This window comes from Labrus mixtus, chromosome 6 (assembly GCF_963584025.1).
Source record: "Labrus mixtus chromosome 6, fLabMix1.1, whole genome shotgun sequence".
NCBI lineage: Eukaryota > Metazoa > Chordata > Actinopteri > Labriformes > Labridae > Labrus > Labrus mixtus.
Window position 1 is genome coordinate 11679158 of NC_083617.1, and position 20428 is coordinate 11699585.

Here is a 20428-nt window from a genome sequence, read left to right on the forward strand (position 1 = left end):
CCGTGTCATTTCCCCTGTCAGGACATTCACACCGTTTAGTCAGAGCCAAAGTGATGTCTGACAGCTTTTCACATACTTCCTCAAGAATTGATTGAGCATGCCCGGCTCAATCAAACCATGTGAATCTGCTTGTAGTCACAGCTTTAACTGAGGGAATTTGTGACATGGTGGGAAAAAAAGGAGGTTGAATGACCAAATAAGGAAAGGGTGGGCGAGGAAGGGAATGTAGGCGAGCAAACATGTTTAATAAGCGGACAAATGAATGAGTAAGCTGAACAGTAATGAGGTGCTTTATTGATGCCATAGGGAAACTTGTTTTTTGCTTGCTCGTATCCACGGGGAGGTCAGATTTGCTGCACGGCAGCCTTCCTGGAAGCGCTCAGGTTTCAGTGTTTTGCTTGTTGACGCTTCAGCAGGATCAGAGGTTTACAGACTGAAGGACACAGTTCCTCAAACCAGGCCACCCATCTCAGTCTCAGCATGAAAAACGGCTGCAGAGGGAGCAAGGTATTAAACTGCCTAATGGCTAATGTTAGCTTGTGTTTTCTGCCCCGCAGTTCGAGGCCCGGACGACCGCCCAAGAGGCTGCAGAGTGTGACAGAGGGCGGGACTCACCACATGCTGTCCCACAGCGGTCTGATGCATGCTGGGATCATGCCTCCTGCAGGTGACCACCCAGGCTTCCCCATGCACATACAGCACAAATTATGTATTCATGTAAACAAGTGTGCTAAAGAAATAATTTCACACAGGTTCACTGAACTTCAATCATCTGAATCACACACAACAGTGTTGACTGTACATCCTCAATTTACCATTTGCCAACCCAAGACCAATATTTCCCCTCTCAAACAAAAATAACACATTCTTATTTTCAATACCTTTGTCTTAAATTTCCTATTTATATTCTAATTCATTCTATATGCTTTACTGTTCAGGCAATAATAATATTGTTCCATTATTTCTTGCTCAACACTGACCACAAAAATGAGTCCTGATTGCCTCAGGCACTTGTGCCCAAACTCTTGATGTTGAGAAAAGTGAAACTTTCAGGGGATCTATGCACAATTAGCACTGATGTCAGTGTTTTGTATCAACCCAAGTTAACCTGCTGAACTAAAGCTGCTGCAGGATGATAAAAAAGCTGTGCCATTTCCCATCCAGGAATCAACATAAATGACAGTTTATTAAAGATAGGATGCATCTTTAGTGACGCAGTGTGTCTTGTCCATCAGATGGCATTTTAGGAGTAGAATGTATACTGTTAAATAAACGGGGAAAACAATCAAATATAAGAATACATATACTATATATATATATATATATATATATATATATATAAAGTTACATTTTTGATCATCATAAAAATGTAGACATTTTAATTTTATTGATTTTATAAATAGATAAATAGATTAAGGAAATAAGTTGCAATAAAAATATACCTTACACCTTAAATAATCAAAAATGGACTCAGATTTAAATGTATAATTTAACTGATATCTAAGTTGTTAGACTACATACTGAATACAACAATGTTGCTCCATTGTTAAGTCATTCAGTGTCTTTTTATTTCATAAAGCTTTTTGTCCACTGTCAATGAAGTGTGTTGCTTTAGTGCTATAAATATAGAGCTGTATCAGAACTGCAACCATTGTTACCACTTATTGTAGTGCTGCAATTACTTCATATGATTGTTGTCAAATGAGATACACAGTGCTGTTATTAAAGTGCAGTTTAGTGAACTAATGTCAAATTACTTGAGTTAAATTATGACATGAGCAAAATTACAATTTAACATTTAAGCTTTTAAAAGATAATTTCTCCTGCCAGTGTGTTTTGGATCAAACATTAGCAAGCTTTTCAGAAGGTCAAGGTTTGAATTCCTTCAGAACAAGTGACAGTCGAACTCCCCTTTTTACCTTAAGGAGGTGTTTTAAAAAGAGTGAATTAGTGTCATATTGCCTCAGCACTCAGAGGAGCTGTTAGTTTAGTTTCAAATGTTGTTCTTTTCCAGTTGTCGGAAAGTGAAGGCAAAGACCTGACAATCAGCTGAGTTACTTAAGCAGAACAGATACATAAAAGGGCAGCTTTATATTTTCCCTGCAGACCCATAATGACACATTTTACCCATCATCAATAGCATGTGGAGGCAGGGCTCTGGGTGTTGATTAATGAAATTACCATACACACTACTGACACAAGAAACAACTCATAATTTATGAGTTGGTCTTTTTGTCTTTAATTGGTGCACATAGTCCTCTATTGAAAAATTACAATTTGAAGGCCTCTGGGTCGCATTTGAGATTTATTTGGAATAAAAAAACACACTTGTTTATGAACAGCAGTTGATATGAAGACATGTCTTTGATGTTTATATTATATGTTCTTCTTGTGTAAATAACACCTAAAACCCATTTTTGGTATCTTCACCTATAAGATTTAGTTACAGGATAATTCAGTTGTTAATGGTAAAAAGGAAAGCACAGGAAAATCTCTTATTTTTCATATCCTTATCTTTGTTCCCCTTTTTGACTTTGTAAGTACAGTGATAGTCAGCTGCCTGCTACATGAATGCCACAGCACTGCTTGTTCTTGTCACAAACAGTTGTGTGTGGGCGTGTGTGTGTGTGTGTGTGTGTGTGTGTGTGTAGCCAAGAGAAAGGGAGAAAGTAATTGTTGGCACCTCACCGCTCTCAAAGTTGCCCTTGGCTTTGTGCTCTTCACTGCAACCTGATCTTTTCATTCCCCGCCTCAAAAGAAGCCTTTTTCTGTTAGCTCCGCTTCCTCTTACTGTTCAAAGGTGCTTGAGTGTGTGTGTGTGTGTGTGTGTGTGTGTGTGTGTTTTGTGTATGCGTTTGAGTGTTCAAGAGCATCTTTCTCAGTGGGAAAAGAGTCTTTTTCCACCAAAGGAGAGGGCACGGCGGCAATGTCAGCGCCACTGATTAGAACCGGCCACATGAGAGGCGAGAAAGAGACGGAAGGAGGGAGGACATTTGAGCGTAAAAGGCAGAGAGAATCTTTGATGTGATCCTCCTTAGTCTCCTTTTCTCGCCCTCTTGCACTCACACGCACACACACGCACAACACGGTGGCTCATGTCCCGCTGTGATGCTGACATTTGAAAAGGTAAAGTAAGGAGAGGGGAAGGGAGGAAGAGAGGAGAGGAAAGGAGATGAGAAGCAAAGGAGGCAATTTGTTGTGGTTGTCTCGCACACACAGACTCCTCACCTCAGACAAACCATTGTATAGCACAATAAAACACTCAGGAGTTCAGCTTGTTTTAAATGTTTAGATGTATCCAAGATCAGGAAATTAAGACTTATGGTGTGTTTGCATTTCCTTGTCGGTGTTTACACAGTTGGGCGGTTTGTCCGTCTTTAATAACTCACTGTGTTTGTCTGTATTAGTGCGAGAGATATTTAATTTTCTGTGGCATAAGATAGAGTTTTAAAGGTTACTCTGAGGGTCAAACTACCCTCTGAGGGTCAAGACAAATTAAAAATGTAGCTCATTTCGTCGCTCTCCATTTCAGATTATCCAAAAGTGCACAACCTCTATTAAAAAGTATCTCCTTTTTCTATCTAATGCGCCAAATGGTACTGATAAAGAAGTGTGTTCTGGCTGAGTTTCGTCCTGTGTGTTGTGATGTCCCTGTGTGGGAGAGATGAATGTCTTGGCTTGTTCCTATCACTGCTGATTCCCTGGCAGACTAAACGGCCGGTGCAGCGGTGCAGTCAGAATGAATGGACGGCCTCTGTCTTCCCATGACAACCTCCAACCTACCCACTGCTCTAATCCTCCACCGGGGCCATTGATCTGCCTCTTTATTGATTCCCTCTCTTTCTTTCTTCCTTTCCTTCTTTTTTCTTCCTCTCTATATCTGTCTCTTTCTCTCTTTCTTTCTCTCTTAGATCTGTCTGCCCTGGCCAAGAAGATCAAGCTGGAGGCGATGGCTAGTTACCACAGTAACCAGCAACATGGCCGGGCAAACGGAGAGAACGGCGACCACGACCCCAGACTGGGTGAGTTCTATCTGTTTGCCTGTCCACATAAACACACTCAAATGTTTTATTATGGTCATAAAACACATCCTTTGGTTTGTTGTCTGTGCATATCTTAGATGCTGATCCTATTCAGTTAGAGCAGCTGTGTTTTGGTGCGACTGCTGAACCAAGGTGATTAAAAAAACAGGATGTGATATCATCGTCACCGTCTGTACCGTACATCTTTTCCTGTGAGGGATGGTGAATGAATAACAAAAGCTCCTTTTTCCACATGTACAAACCCTTTCAAAATTGCCCTTAGATTTGGGGTGAGCTGCATGTGTGACCGGTTCTGTGCATAATTTTTCCATGTGAAGTTAGTTAGTTGATGTCTGAACGCAACAGGTAATGTTCAGGAAAGATTACTGAGAGTCAGTGAGAGGGACTGATGACTTTTATATCCTGTGACTGGTGCAATCTGAGTGCATGCAAAGAAACTGCTTTATTATGTTTCCTGCTTGCCCATATATATTCTTCTCCACTCTTTTGTTTATATCTTGAAAAAACATCTGATTGCACGTATATATTGATATAAAGACAAACACTGTCATCATGGTGTTTGGCTCTGTTGCTCATCCCCCATCACCAAGCATTATTTTTACATCATGTCTTACCTCCTAAGAAGTCCCCCTCACACACACACACATACACACACCATAGTCCGATAGGGAAAATTTTAAATTGTGCAGGATATATTTGAATAAGCAACTCGGGAAGATTTCAGGGTCAGGCTGTCTTGAAATTTTCAAGATACTGACATCGAGCAATTGAGTCTGTTCTTCAGACTATAAAGAGACATCTTGATCATGTTATCCAAACAATCAAATTAAAATGAACAGATTTTTTTTGTTGTTGTATTTTTTGCTTTTCAACAAAAAAAAAAGTTATTTCTTTTTCCGTGATAAGGAAAAAAGGGTGAATAAGGGTGAATATTAACTCCAGATTGGAAATAGGAAATATATCCTGACTAAACACACTTGGTCATCCGCCCTGAAGCCTCAAAATGGTGCACTCATCATTAGTACGTATTAGTCATCACATGGAGAGAGTGTAGATCCAGCTCAGCTTTGTTACTCATGCTCAACACATGGTGTTTCATGTCATACTAAGTAACATAAGATGGGGATTTATTGGAAGGAAGTCTTTACTTTTCAGAGCTCTCATTTACAGATAAGTCACGTTGTCTCTGGAAAGCGCAAAATTGCCTCATTTTGAATTGAATCCATTTGGTCTCTGCTATAATTTTATTGTAAACAAAATGTTTCCTTAACTGCATACCGATCCCTGGCTTTGCAGTGAAGGAGGAAGGCCAGTAGAAATGGAGCACTGGAGTACGTGAGCGAGCGAGCACATCGGGACGATAGAGAGATGAATAAGATGAGGGGCTGAAGCCAAATCAATAGTCTTCTCTCTAATTCACTATCCTGAATGCAAACGACAAATGCCGGACAATCGATGGCGGAACAGACACACGCGCACACATGCATGCACACAGACACACACACGCACACACACACAACCCCACACACACACACACACACGCACACAGACAAAATCGGTCTCACCGCCCCCACTGTTATCGACAGGTTAAAGCGACATCAGTGTGTTTAGACAGATGACAGGGCTTATGGAGCGTCTGTGTGGAATACGCTATCAACCTTGGACACATACACACACACACACACACACACACACACACACTCACACACACACACACATACGTATTGAGTGCATGCTGTAAGGGTTTAGGGACAGAAATGAAAAAGAAGAAATTGTCCTTGTGTTTTTCAAAAATGAAAAGGAGACTAAAGAAAACCTACCATATGTTGTAGCCCTTTTTCTTTGTTTTGCTTTATTTGTTTGTTTACTTGTTTGTGTGTGTGTGTGTGTGTGTGTTGTTCTTTTTTTTCTACCCCATGCCTGTAAACAATCCCAGTCTGTAGCATTGTTTACCATTGTATGCACTCGGTTACGACTGCCAGCATCTGCGCGCAGTTAGGTGGCATGGTAACCACGAGCCATTATAAACCTGTAAAGCTTAATCACTGTTAATGATAGAGTCAAGTGGAAACACACACACTCAAACAAACACACACATACACAGCCCCTTAGAAAGCAAATACATACACACAATGTGCTTTTTCCATACCACCACCCACGGCCTTATGGGAAGGGATAGGGCCCCTACCAGAGCTTTAAACCACTACAAAGGGGATCTCAGATTACACACACGCACACACTCACAAATGCTGAGTGTGACACCTTATGGGCTGGGGAAGAGCGGGGAGAGCAGCCATTTCTGCATTTAACAAGATCTTCTGGGAAATTTACAGTAACTGTTTGTTTACAGTAATGGTTTGTTTGGATAAACATAAGAGAGGCACTTTGACTTTTGATGTTTTTTAATGAAACATAAGAGCGAGTGATGGGAGGGCAGAGAGAGAGAGAGGGGGGGGGGGTGTAGAGTTCAGAAGACAGAGGGAATAAGAGTGAAAATGAAATTATAGAGGTGGGAAAGGGGGGGGGGGGGGATTTGGATGTGGGGGGTGACAAAAGTAGAGCACTGGCTGCTTTCTAACCAAAGCTTGATATTTGGAGTTGGCTTGCTGGTTGATTGTCAGAGCATCTGGTTATTTAGCTCCATTCAGACTGATCTTTTGTTTGAATTGGTTTCTGCTCTGGGCAATTGAGAGACTAATCTGCCAAATGCACAAAGCCCCGCACATATGTCCAGCGAGGCCGACTCCTAAAGTCAACGCCTCACTCTTTATTTCTAAGTTTGCTTTTTTAAATGTTCTTTCTTTCCTTTCTTACCTTTCTTTCATTCTCCTTTCTTTTCCTTCTTTCTTTTATCTGTTCTATTTCATCTCTCCTCTTTGGATAGCCCTTCTTCTTTTTTTTTTTTTTCCAATGCACTCGTTCTATTATTTGTGACAATTGTGTGGAATAGAGTCCAAGATTTTTCCCTTTGTGTTTATAATTACCCGGCGTGCATTGCTGGCCCAGCACCAGGACTGCCATCAGCTTCTTTTGTTCCACTTCCTCCCTGTGTTTCTTTTGTTTTTGTTTTTCCTTTTATTAAATGATAAATATTTATGTCATTTTCTCCCACCCTCCACCCCCCCTTAACAGGATTGTTTGTTTCATGAATAGAGGGACTGCAACAACCCACTAGGGTGCTGTTGGGAGGAAGGATTTTCTTTAAAGATAGTGGATGCCTGTCTTAAAGAGATGAGTGTGAACAACAGATTGGCCAGGATAATAAGACTTTGGTTTGAACCGCCGCAGAAGTGTTGGACTATTGTCAAGAAAGAAAAGTGTGCTGGTTTGTCTTTATTCCAGAGAGGCTAAATTTTGCTTTTGCAGGTGACATTGAAACCATTTGAAGAGTCCAACAACATATTCAGGCCATCACTGTCTTCACATCTTTGTGTTGTAATGAGCAGCACAAGTGCTTCTGGCTCATGTCTTCTCCCACTCCTCCCCGTGTGCTTATCTTTTCCAAACTCACATTTCAAAACCCTCGACAGTCATCCAGGCAAATCTGACATCACAGAGGAATACAATCCGTGTCCAGTTTCAATCCTGTCATCAGAGATTCAGAATCTCTGTGTTCGTATCTCAGGACTGAGCAGATGAAAACCTTTAATTTGCGAGGGTTTAATTAAAATGAAGCATAATTTAGACATCTGCTTCATGTTGGGTAAAGGTATTGTTCAGCTCTGATGTACTTTTAAACAGAGCTGCCGGTCTGACCCATTGACTGTATATAAAGATGGATGATGTGTCTCCAACTCCTCCTGTTGTACAAAAGTGAAGCCAAAATACCCCCTGGGCTGGGACAGATCCTGACATATTGGGCATTTGGAGTCAGAGTCAGTGTGCGGTAGGTGTCGTCTAGCTGAGCTCCAGTCATTTATTTCAGGTTGAAGCAGACACTCACTGTTATGGAAAGTTGAATGATTCTTGTGTTAGTGTTCCTCATATTTCCCCAAGCCTTTCCTCTTATACACTTCTAATGTCGGGGGGCACAGCGCTGCAGGAGCCTCATTTGTCAACAGAGCTGTCAATCATGGCGTTAGAGTTATAACCCTTCTTATACCATCAAAAAAATTAACTTCTGAGAAAAATGAGCAAGACATAAAACAATTTGGTAAGAACTCACTACAATGACAGAAAGCATGTCAGAGAAAACGTTTGACACGTGTCCCATATGTTAACATAGAGAGCGTGGGCTTTTTGACTTAACTGCAGCCAGTCAGTAGGGGGAGCTCAAAAAGTTATGGGTTCCCTTTTTGGGAGTTGTCATGTTGCCCATCTTTTCATACAGTCTACGGTTGGGCCGTTCCTTTACAAGAGATGCAGCAGACTCTGACTGTTCTCTTCTTAGCTTCATCTTTTTCATTAGCTTTGAATTCCTTTCTTTCTTAAAATTTTTCTCCAGTTCTGGATCAGTTGCCCTTCATGATGATGTCACATCCCCTCATCCCTGCCAGCCTGGCGCCGGCCTCTGTTTCCATGGCAATGGGCCAGATGAACCGACTGAGCACTCTGGCCAGCATGGCTAACGTGGCACAGCTCCACGCCAAGCCCCCTGCCAGGACTCCCACCTCCGTCATTAAGGTGAACTCAGAAGCCCGTGAGCCCGCTGCATACCAGTAATCCTCCATGTACAAGAGACACATGGGAACACATGACACGAAATCTGAGTTTAAGCTCCATAAAAGTGTTGTTTTAAAAAGGGATATTGAGAAGAAGAAAATAATATGTCATGGAAGAACAAAGTTAGTCATTTCTCTTTAAACAGTCCTTTGTTAAAGTGGTTTCTCTCTTAATGGAACTAAAGGCGGTTTAGATTAATATACAGTATATTTCCAGAAATTTCTTATTGTGTCACAAAGTGTTATGTCAAACCATGTCCTCATCAGTCTCAGGAAGTACCGTCTCCGGTCATAATCTTAACGACACAGACCATTGTTTTTCAAATTCTAAGCTGTGTCTCCAAGGTGGTTTACAAGGCTTTTGAAATGAGCTCTAAATTTTCCAGTAAACACAGAATTATGTAATCCCATAATGTAATAAATATTACCATTCCAAGAATGTCATTTTCTTTTTATGTGTAGTTGGTTAGAGGATATCTCTATCTCATAAAAGTTAAACAGTGTTTGACTATATGAAGGCATTATGCTATGAAAAGGTATAGCAATGTCACATTAAAGCTAACTGGCTGCCTCAAATCAAGCTCGTTAGCGGCAACACTGCTAAGCTAATGTCTTTGCTAAGCAAAGGTAACATGGCTATCAATTTATTAAGGTATAAAAAAAATAGCGAGCCTTTTGTGAAAACGTCACCAACATGTCACAACTTGTGAGCTTCACAAATCATGTCTCAACACAGTAAACACAGCCCTTATTAGCAGACACGCTAAACCACAGACTTACTCTCAGTTCTCTCTGTAACTGAAAACAGAATTGTTATTTTGATGGTCTTTTTTTTTTTAGATTAAGTTTATCATTCATAACTAAATGAGCCAGAAATAGCATTGTTCAGTAGTGTTCAAGAAAAAAATAACTAGAATCTTTCAGCTAAAAGGTAGCTATTGTTAGCCTAGCTTAGAAGAGTAGCATTATGCCTTGTCAGATTAACTCCCAAATGTAATTCATCCAATTTGGAACTAGCTGCTAATGACATAAGATGTATTTTGTCATTAACTTATTTTCATAGTAAAGAACACAGGTTTAGGATTTAGAATTATGACAGTGGATAGAGTCAAAAACTGAGGAGAGAGAGAGTGTGGAACGGCACTCTGGAAAGGAGTCACAGGTTGGATGTGAACCCAGACATAAGCCTCTGTACATGGGGCGCGTGCACAGCTAGGCTACCGGGACCCTCGAAAGATAAGAAATTTGACCTTTGCATACATTATAGAATATCCAATCAAGGTTTCAATGTTATTTTTCAAGTGCCGGATAGTTTTTTCAGATAGTTAATCTTTATAGGCTTAACAGACATTACAAACTTTGTAGTTTCTGTACTTACTGCTTTTTGTGCTCCTAATCTTTTTAAAACCAGTACTTTTCATTTAATTTATACCATACGTTTTTTGAATGTCTGATAGGAGCGAGTGTGTGACAGTCCCTCCCCTTCTCCCTCACTGGATGAAGCTCAGATGTCATCCAATCACAGCAGCAGTGTGTCAAGCTCACCGTCTCACACAGAACGCACTGCTGAAACCCCACGTACGTATTCACCTGTGTGAAAAATTCAGTCAAAGTATTCTCATAAAAAAAACATACAACACATACATATGGAACATATGTTGGTCATTTCTGTATTTTTATTCCAGATGCACATGATGATCGCTTGTCGTCAGGTCACAGTCTGCTGGGACATTCCCCCGGTGTGGTGTTGGGGGCCAGAGAGACAGAAGTGACTTCACTGGAATACAGCAAGGAGAACAAGAGGGGACACACTGACAGAGGTGAGGTTTATTACAATGTTTGTTAAGCTTGAGTCAACCTTGGATCTGCTTTAATTTCCAATGGATAAAAATAATAGAGGTAGTTATTTAAATGTCTCTTATGTAGATGGGTATTTTATTTTATTAGTCCTCATTAAGGTTCAATGTCATGTTCTTTAAAAGGTAGAGTGCTTGCAGTTTTTTTTAAACTACTTGTAACACTAATTAAACATGTATTTGTTCATAATGAGTAATGATTAAATCGCGGACAAATCAATTCCTGTTTGAACAAAGTCAGTCAGTAAAGCACAAAAAGGTTTCTGTTTTCCTCCAATCCATCTACATCATCATTCACTTGTGGCAGCAGTGTGTTGGTTTATTTAACAGTGTTTTAAAAGAGAAAGGCTTTCTAATGGTTTGACAAGAAAGAAATATCTCAGTTTATCTCAGTAACAGGTCGATAAGGATTCACAGTCTCACCCTCTCTCTCCTCCTCGCTGTTGGTGGCCCCCCTGGCTCCCCGTGGCGTGCAAAGACAAATAATTCTGCAAAACAGGGCTCCATTAGACCAGGAAGCAGTGTTACATTAGCGAGCCATTTGCCGGGCCGCGGCCTAACGAGCCAGGCGGCCTCCCGCGCTCTCAGCTGGACCTCATCTGCATAACGACCGCCTCCCTGTCGTTAGGGCCTGCGTTGCCACGGTGCTGCAACGTCAGTTGTTTGGTTCTCTCTGTCAGGGAGGTTTGCATTAGCTTAATGAGGACTGCTCAAGGACAAACAGTCAGCAGAAATCTACAGCGAGAGAGAGAAAGAGAGAGAGAGAGAGAGAGGGAGAGTTTGTATGTGTGCGCACACGCCTGTGCAAATGTATTCTAATACTGAATCACATTATTCAGTAATCGAATCTAAAAATCACAAAGGCTTCCCAGGTAAGGCTTCAGACGCTGTCAGGTATCTGTGAACATATTGACAAAGCAGTGATGGCAGCAGCAAACTTGAATGCCATGCATCACGCATCAGATTTATTTAATTGATTTTCAATTGATTTTGCTGCATGCAAATTAAACACATGTACTTTTACTGGATTTTGCCGGCTTTTGTGTTTGACCTACAGCATCACAGGAGAGGTTTATAGTGGATTGAAGAGTTTCAAAGAGCACCAGAGCGCTGTCACTCTTGTCAATCCATCGTATGATAATCTCTGAGTGTCTGGGTGTGTGTGTGTGTGTGTGTGTGTGTGTGTGTGTGTGTGAGAGGCAGGTTTTGGCTGTGTGTGCTGTTTCAGTGGTCTTTGAACAACGTATCCATGCAGCAAAGATCAGAGGCCATCCCTGACACCTCACTCCCATTAACCAAACATCAGCAGAATTTTATTCTCTCTCTGTCTCTCTTTTCTCTCCCTCCCCCCCCCCCCCCCCCCTCCATCCCGTTCTCTTCCGCTGACTGGCAGTCTTCACGTGGTGAAGTTCATTAGCCCTGGGGACGGCTGGGGGAGGAATAAGAGAGATGAAGTTGGGAGAAAAGAGAAAAACAGACAGTGACCTTGGTTAGGGAGATGGGTAAATGATCAAACGAGCTGGCAGCAGTGTGCATGTGTGTGTGTATTTATGCCAAACGTGTGTGTGAGTGTGAGGTAAAGTAGGCGTAAAACAGTAACTCAATAAAGGATCAGTCACATCCAAGGAGCCTGGGGAGCCCACGCTGCTGACTGCGCACTTCAGCGGATACGAGTGTGTGTGTGTCTGCATGTGAGCCACGGGAGTGTAGTTGGATGCCCTCCGCTGAGCTCGCCAGCACCTGCTAATTACCTTTCTCTACAGAGCAATGCTTTTAGCAAGAAAGAGGGAGAAAAGAGAGGAGGAGAGGGGGGGAGGGGGGGGGGGTATTGCTTCTCATCTGTGAAACACCTTGAATGTGACAGTTGCCAAGACGTGAGGCCGAGGAGGAGAAGGGGAGGTGGGAGGATTTGGAGCAGAAGATGCTGTGGTCAGCTAAGTGGAGAAAACACTGTCATTTGTCACAGACGCAGAAAAGTGCCAGATATCACATCGCACGTTCACACTCGTCTCTGCTCCAATGACCGGCCGACTCCCGGGATGTCTCCGTCCTCAGTGGCTCGGATGACAGTAAAGCGAGAAACTGCCTGATGTTGGTTTAAAAAAAAATTTAAAAAAATAAAAATGCAGAAAATGGCTAATCTTCATCTCCCCCACTGTCACGAATCGGGAACACACAGTTCTCAGGTTTACAAACAGATGGTCATCCATAATGCAGCTTCTTAGCTGTTTTTACGGGAGATGTCAAGCTGTGATGCATTATCAATAGGCAGAGTGCCATTTAATAAAGGCTAACCACATTTTCAAAAGCTCAAAACCAGGACTTTGGCGTATGTGTACATACACAGTGTAATAAGTGTTAACACCCATTTACTTTCAGGCTTGATATGTTTACAAGAAATTAAGGAACTGCATGAGTGCACCATAAAATACAGAAACCGTAAAGTCCAACTTGGATGTATTTATATACTGTATATTTGAATAATTTGAACAAACGCAACACCTGCATGCAGACACACACTACATTAAACAGGAAGGAAATTGCATGCTTGTTTGGTTATTTGAAACTGCAGGAATGTAAGGGTGAAAATCTAAAATCTCTTTTACTTGTTTCTGTTAAAGTAAAGTGCACTGCATGTTACTTTCTTTGGACAAAAGCATGTGCCTGATTAGTTTAATGGATATAAAGGGAAGACAGTGTATAAAAAAACTAAAATGTAAAATGTATGAACGACTAAAGCGAAGATGAATTTAAAGATTATTTTAAATGTGTAATTAGTTGATGTCTCTGAGACTTTAAGAAGCTCTTCTAAAAAATATATGATGCATATCAGTCTTTTATAAATATTTGACTCGCGGTACATGTTCTAAGACTTACATCTAAAACGCCACAAAGTTTATTTTAAAGGAGTCTTCAATAACTGAAAATAATATGAAGCCACCTTTACTATATCACCTCTACAATGATAAGGCTGTTTTTCTATATTTCAATTACTGTCATCAAATACAAACGCTTGACCTAAACAAAAATGACTTCTTATCTTGTCTATCTCAATACTTCTGACTGAGACTTCTCTGTCTGAGCACATCTTTCAAATTGAAGACACAAGTCTTTAAAAACAGGTCACAAATAGAATTTGTACTAATTTTTTCCCCCTAAGGGAATAGCTGGGCACTGTCGTTCTAAGCAGACCTTACTCAAACACAGGTAGACAGTGTGTGTGTTGGGGGCTGCATTACTTACTATTTACAACAGCAGGATATGGGAATGACCTGTAAAATAACTGCAATGCACATTTTCAGGTGTTTTTTCAGATGTGTTTTTGGACTATGATGGCGCTCTGTGGCACAGAGGAATCAGCCCCTTTTCTACACTCGAAATATATTAACCTTACTAACTAGACTTCAAACTGTCTCTCTGCCCTCCAGACAACAGCTCCTTGGCCACTCACACAAGCAGGGAGAGCTGTGATAGACAAGTCTACCAGAAACTCCCGTCAGGCAGAGAGGCCTGTGAGAGGGTGTCTCACACCGCAGGACAGAAGCTCCCAGCAGGTTTCCACCACGCTCCCTTTATCTTCCCGGAAGGCTTGTCCTCCATAGAGACCCTGCTCACGAACATCCAGGTGAGGCTCTGCCGGGGCTTTATTATCATTATACTCTGAGATGAATAGGAAGGGAGATGAGCCTATCTCAGGGATTTCCTGAAATGGTTAATAGCAGAGCAGGCAGACATTTAGGATGTGGAATAATTGGGAAGGGCGTGTGCTGACCTGCTTCTCAGAGTTTACATGTCTTTGTTGTAAAGGAGCAACAATGAAAGCACTCAATAGATGGGCTTTCAACTGAATAATAACTTGTTTTTAACCTCATCTAACCCTAAGAGGAGATGGCAGTTCATTTTTTTAGCATGTAGCTAAAAGGTACCGGACTGATATGAGGCTAAAAATCACCTTTTTTTTAATCACTAAATCCAGGAATTACACAACAGAGTAAAGCATTTGAACTATAATAATGCCAGAGGAGGAACTCAAATCCTTGTGATCTTTTACAGTGAGGTGCTCATCTTTTATATTCACCGCGACTCATTTGGAATTATCCTCACTTTGAAGTTTAAACACATAATGCCTTTGTAAAAGTGCACTAAAAATGTTAATATTTACACAAGATTAGGAGATTGTTTTAAGAAAGGTTCTCTCTGGTGGTTGAAGAAGACAGATGTCTCTGCTGCTTTCTGCTCAGTGTGTAACCTGTTGATGTGCGCCTGTGTGTCTCCAAGCAGGGTCTGCTGAGGGTTGCCATAGAGAACGCCCGGGCGCAGGAGAAGCAGGACCAGCTGGAGAGGACGGAGCTGAAGATGGAGCTGGTCCGCGAGAGGGAGCTCAGAGAGACGCTGGAGAGACAGCTCAGCATGGAGCAGAAAAACAGAGGTAGATGTTATGATGGGATAAAAAAGAAAAAAAAAAAAACAGAATTAATAACACGTGCATTTCTGAACATTTTCTTGCATATTTTGGGTTGCTTGCTCACACCTTCCTCGTAGCTAAAACTTTGTCGCAATGTTGAGTTTTTTCCTCTTATATCAATGTCAAGTATAATTGTACATATTCACAGTATAAAAGAAAGTGTGGAAAAGAACACACAGTACATACTGGCGAGCAGTAAACACGATGAAGCCGTTTAGTTACGTTAAAGATGCCACTGATCACAAAACAAATATTTTGTGAATTTTTCAGGAGTTTTGTGCATGTGTGATTTTTTTCTAAATGATTCTAATATTAATATATATTAAGTAGTGTTTAGATTTTTTATATAGCAGCAATATGAACAGCATCTAAAACTGTCTTGGTTGATCTTCCTCTCCTCCTTTTATAAAATTCTGCATTGTGTTGTTTTTTTTTCATTTAAACATTAACACTCCTTTCACAGACAACCAAATTTAAACTAAATTATCGGACAAAGAAGTTGAGGAAACTACTGTTATTGCCCTTTAAACTGTTTGCAGGAGTGAATTACTCCGATTGTGGTTTGATCTACAAACTGAGTAAAGTTTGGCAAGTTCAGGTTCAGGTGACTTTATTTGAACCTGTCAGGAAATGTATTTGTAACCAGCAAGATTGACATCCATCATGACACACAGATTACAAAACATATGTAACAAGAAACAACACATAAGAGAGAAGATAAGCTATTTAAATCTGACTAAAACATGAAAAAAACATACAAAATTAAATTATACAAATGATTAAAGTGCTCAAGGTTCCACCAATGAGATCATATAGGAGATAGAAGTCTCAACCAATAAGATCAATAAAATCACAAATAAATAAATAATAATCTCTTCAGCCAGGGTAAACATAAGTTTTGGACATTAAAAAAACAGTTCAAAAAAGCTGTCTCATATAAAGTAAGAGCAAAAGTGATGGAGGTTAGAAGATAGTTTTGTTAACCTGTAAGTAGGCTTTTTGTTGTCCTGACGACCAGTGATTCTTCAGTTTTGCCTTAAAAAGGTCAGACGTCCTTGAATTTAATTTCATGTCGAGTAAAGTGTGCTTTCAGGATAAGTAACAAGAGAGTGCAAAATACACTTCAAGCTCACAATCCCTTAAACCTCAAATCTCCTGGTAATAAGATCCAGGAAGGTCAGGAAGCAGGGAGACCACACAGAAATATAATAAACAAATTCATACAACGACACATACAAATGAAGTTGATACATATAATCTATAGAGAGTCATGATTTAAAAAAAAAAAATTATGAATCACTTTTACTTGAAATGTCTATCTTCTCCCCTTTCCCCTCTTTCTCTCCTCTCTTCAGTTCTGATCCAGAAGCGCCTGAAGAAGGAGAAGAGGAATAAGAGGAGACTTCAGGAGGCGCTGGAGGAGGAGGTCAAACTGCGCGATCAGGCCGAGCACAGCCTGCTTCACACAGCCAACACACACACAGGTACACACACAGAAAGTGCTTTGAACGTACCATCATTTATTTATCGCCGCTTCGACTCACAAGTGAGCATTATTTTCACACATTCATGAGAAATGTCACCAAGACTTTGAGACTCTTCTTTCGCCTCTAATTATTAATTGTCCTCATGAATTAATGACTAAACTCCAGGTCATCAATCATCAGCAGTCCCTCCTCACACAGAATCTGTGACCCAGGACATGGATCATGGGAGCAACCACGACGACAACAGGCTGGACTCCATGGCGACAGTACAAGGTGCAGATAACAAACACCTATTTCTGAAAACAGCTTCACTTAAACTGTTGTAGTTGTGCAATTATTAGACGGAGAAGCTGCTGTCACTGCTAAAAGCTTCTGTCCCCGAATAAAGGACGTAAACACACACAAGCACATGATATAGGTTTGAAATTGAATATAATTGTCTAAGTGTTTATAAAGTGTTTAAGCCAAATTTTGTGACATGAAAAAAAAATGTTTATGTAAAGTTTTAAAAAAAAATTCTATCAAATTAAAAATGCCTTCAATAGTCTGTGATCGTTTGAATCTGATCTTACTTTTTAAGGAAGAAAAATCTTTATTATTTGATTAAAGGGTTGCATAAGAAGAATACTGGAGGCATTAGTTCAGTTTTAAGGAATAACTGATCATTATCTTTGCTAAATGGGTCAACATGCTGACTAAGAAACACATTTCAGTGTAAGAAGTGCAAAAAATACAGATATACCTGCGGCAAGGGATTGATTTAGTTCCTATCAACTGAGCCAGGACAACAGACTCCATTATTTCACCTTCTTGCTGCTTTTGATGCTTAACTGACCAGCCTACTGGAAGGGTTCCCCCCCCCCACCCCCTGAGATTTCACAGGCAGACTGCTCCTGAGAAAAGTGAACATAATGAAATGAAGCGTGAGGAAGTTCAGCGAGGCTACCAGTCTAATGGAGACAGGCGTTTTAATATATTTATTTCGCCAACATTATTGTCTTCAGATTAATGAGAAAGCCCCACACGTAACGTCTTAAACAGACAGAAAAAGAAACGGCCGTGATCTTTCGCCCGGCCTCATCAAAAGAGTGCATGGTTTTTCCAGCCCACCTCTGCTCCGTGCTGTGCCAGGACCGCGGCAGCAGACAGCGTGCTTGTTCAAAGGCAGTTTTTAATTGAATGTCAGTGAAGCAAGAAGAGAACTGGCCACTAATTAACGGCTGTCTTAATTGTCCTCGTGACGAGTTTGTTTGGACATCATTTGCATAATTAACACCCAGTAATAAATCATTTAAAGGGGAATTGTCTGTCAGACAGCAGGGCAGGATGTGGATCCTTTGTGCCAGGAAGTTTTATCGCCAAAAACAGGGACCAGGGCCCGAAAAAACACATTGAGCCTTACTTAAAACAATCTTTTATTAATGATCTTTGGCCAAGGTTGTGGGGGACCATGTTTAATATTTATATGAATGCATTAAAATCGAATATCATTGACCTGCTACTGCTTCAGAATCAATGGGCTGACTAAGTTATGACAGTTGTTTTAAAGAGGTTAATTGTGTTATTAAGTCATCTGGATATCTTTGTGGATTTCAGAGGGCAGAGTTTTCCTGCAGACCTCTGGGATGTACTGAAAACAAGCTGGAAGGATGGATGGATGGATGAATGGAAGAAAAGAGCGGCAAAAAAGATTCCTCCTTTAATGAGTGATAAGATCGCTCAGTCGCAGCCGTGGCATCAGAGATCCTCATCTCAAGAGGACTCTCCCCCCCCCCAACCCTCTTCCCCACATTTGAAGGGTGACATTTGAACGTTTCCATTGTTCTCCTTGTTTAATTTATTACATTAATCACAAAATCTCCACCATAGTGGGAACAGTTTTTTTTTTTTTTATTCTGATGATGTTGTTTGACAATGTGCTTCTTTCACTCGAGGTTTTTTTTAGATCCTTGAAGAAGACGACCGTAGTTGGGTTTTTTTTTGTCAGTGCTGTTTATCTGGACACAAGTGGTGAATATAACTTGTAACAGAGTTGTGTACATAAATATAGTCATCATTTCTGTTTTTGTTATAATAAAGAAAATAACGGCATGTTGTACAGTCAGTCAATGACTTGTATTGTGTATGTTATGCAGTAGTGCAGTTTGACAATACAACCAATACAAATCCTTTTTATTAAACTGCCTCAGCTTCTTTATTTATGTCACAAATCCATGAATGAATTGTTCATTTAAAGAGTTTTTTATGCAAATTGATACTTTATTGATTTTCTCATGTAAATTCCACCTCTCTGAATTTTATATTAACGTTGGTTGTTGCTTTTTTCTTACAAACAAAGCAGTTCTTCTTTAAGTTAACCCTAGAGATCTGTTTTATGTGTGTGTGTAAAGTGAAGAGGAGGGGGAGGGGGACGTCCATGTGATCGTATGTCTGTACATGTGTGAAGGTGTGGCGACTGATGTGACATTGATTCTTGCCACATCTCCAAAAACATTCACGTAAGTATTGACAGCCAGACGGGGAGGTGGCGAGCAGGGTCACATTTGAGCTGTGCTAAAGGGAAACTTGATGACGATGCACTCGGCTTGATTATTTTTCTGTGCGGCTGCACTTGGATGGAAGGCTTAGAACCTTTACGTAAATGTGCAAAAAGATTATGCAAAAAAAAAAAAAGACAGTTTTTTGGGAAAATAATTTTTAAGGGTGTTTTTTTTTTTTTTAACCATTTTTACCCACAAAATATGGAAATATTTTTAGTGCAACTCATGATTAACATATTCTGTCTTGTTCTGGGTTGAACTCTAACAACATTGATAATATTAATCAACTTATTTTAACTATAAATTAGATTTTTTTTTTGCACACATGCAAGAGTTATTTGAAGGCATCATAAACTAATGTCATGACTGTTGTGGAAAGCCATGTTAGTGTCATTACAGAATGCAAAAAAAAACTTTTCAGTTTAGAGTTTTCCTTTACTGGTACAGAAAGGCCACAGGGCTGGGTATTTAATAACTTTTGAAAGGGAAAAAGGGTCATAAATGCTTCTGATCATTTTAAAGAACATAATTTACACCAGGACATAACAGAAGATGCAAAGGATCCCAATCGGAATCCTTTGCACCGGTAAGTAAAATATATCGCATTTCTGTGCCTAAAATAACATCTTTACAGTGAGTCAGACTTTGCTTATGCATCCTTGTCTAAATAAGCAGCGTGCCATTTCCTGGACACAGACAGATAAGCTGTGATGCAGGACTAAAACAATACCTCTCTTACCAGCAATTCTTCCTGAATACAGAGGATGACAGCTGAAAAGCAATGATTCACGTAAATTAATGTGTGCGAGTGAGTCATCAGCTTTTCAGATGACCACCTCAGAGGCTGTCTTGACTAAAAAGGTTTGTGACTTCATTCTGTGTCGCTCTCCTGTTTCATGCACACACACACACACACACACACACACACACACACACACCTCCCTCACAATTCACTGAGTAGCATTGTCCTGCCGAGAGATGTGTAATGGAAAAGATAAATGGAGGATAAAGCTAAGGTGACAGGACCGAGCATGCATGTGTGTATGTGTATTTGCATGTGTGTGTGTGTGCGCCTGCATGTGTGTAGTGCACAACAGACCAGCAAACCATCTGCTCATCTCCTCTTAATGAACAAAGCAAACAGCAGGAGTCAAGGCTGTCTCCAAATCTGGAGTCTCTTTATTGGTAAGCACACACAAACACACACATACATACACAAACACACATCTCTGCACTGTTTAATCTGATTATCTTTGATTGAGAACAGGGGCAAAGCAACCTTTTTAGACCTCACTCCTACATCAGTGACAGAGAAGGTCTGAAACACAATTAGCAAGCTGTTCCTGAGCTCTGCTTTGCAGTCACATCTGACCACA

At 40.5% G+C, this 20428-nt stretch overlaps 1 protein-coding gene and 1 long non-coding RNA gene across 3 annotated transcripts in view; one reads left to right on the plus strand and one right to left on the minus strand.

The window, feature by feature from the left end:
• The window catches only part of dachc (dachshund c), a 26566-nt gene extending 7874 nt beyond the window's left edge, over positions 1-18692 (plus strand). The window contains exons 2-11 of one of the 2 annotated variants that reach the window (XM_061039983.1): positions 558-667; positions 3912-4022; positions 8488-8666; positions 10162-10282; positions 10390-10524; positions 13989-14185; positions 14842-14989; positions 16381-16509; positions 16678-16785; positions 18109-18692. In XM_061039983.1, the coding sequence (XP_060895966.1) occupies positions 558-667; positions 3912-4022; positions 8488-8666; positions 10162-10282; positions 10390-10524; positions 13989-14185; positions 14842-14989; positions 16381-16509; positions 16678-16785; positions 18109-18146 (1276 nt within the window). In that variant the 3' untranslated portion in view covers positions 18147-18692. Of the gene's footprint in view, positions 1-557; positions 668-3911; positions 4023-8487; positions 8667-10161; positions 10283-10389; positions 10525-13988; positions 14186-14838; positions 14990-16380; positions 16510-16677; positions 16786-18108 lie in introns of both variants that reach the window. The other variant, XM_061039982.1, reaches the window with a different exon arrangement.
• Positions 10359-11234, minus strand: LOC132975452 (uncharacterized). The gene is made up of 2 exons (XR_009673271.1): positions 10984-11234; positions 10359-10481 (listed from the first exon to the last, which is right to left on the minus strand). It is a non-coding gene; the product is annotated as an uncharacterized LOC132975452 (long non-coding RNA).
• Positions 18693-20428: the final 1736 nt, after the last annotated feature.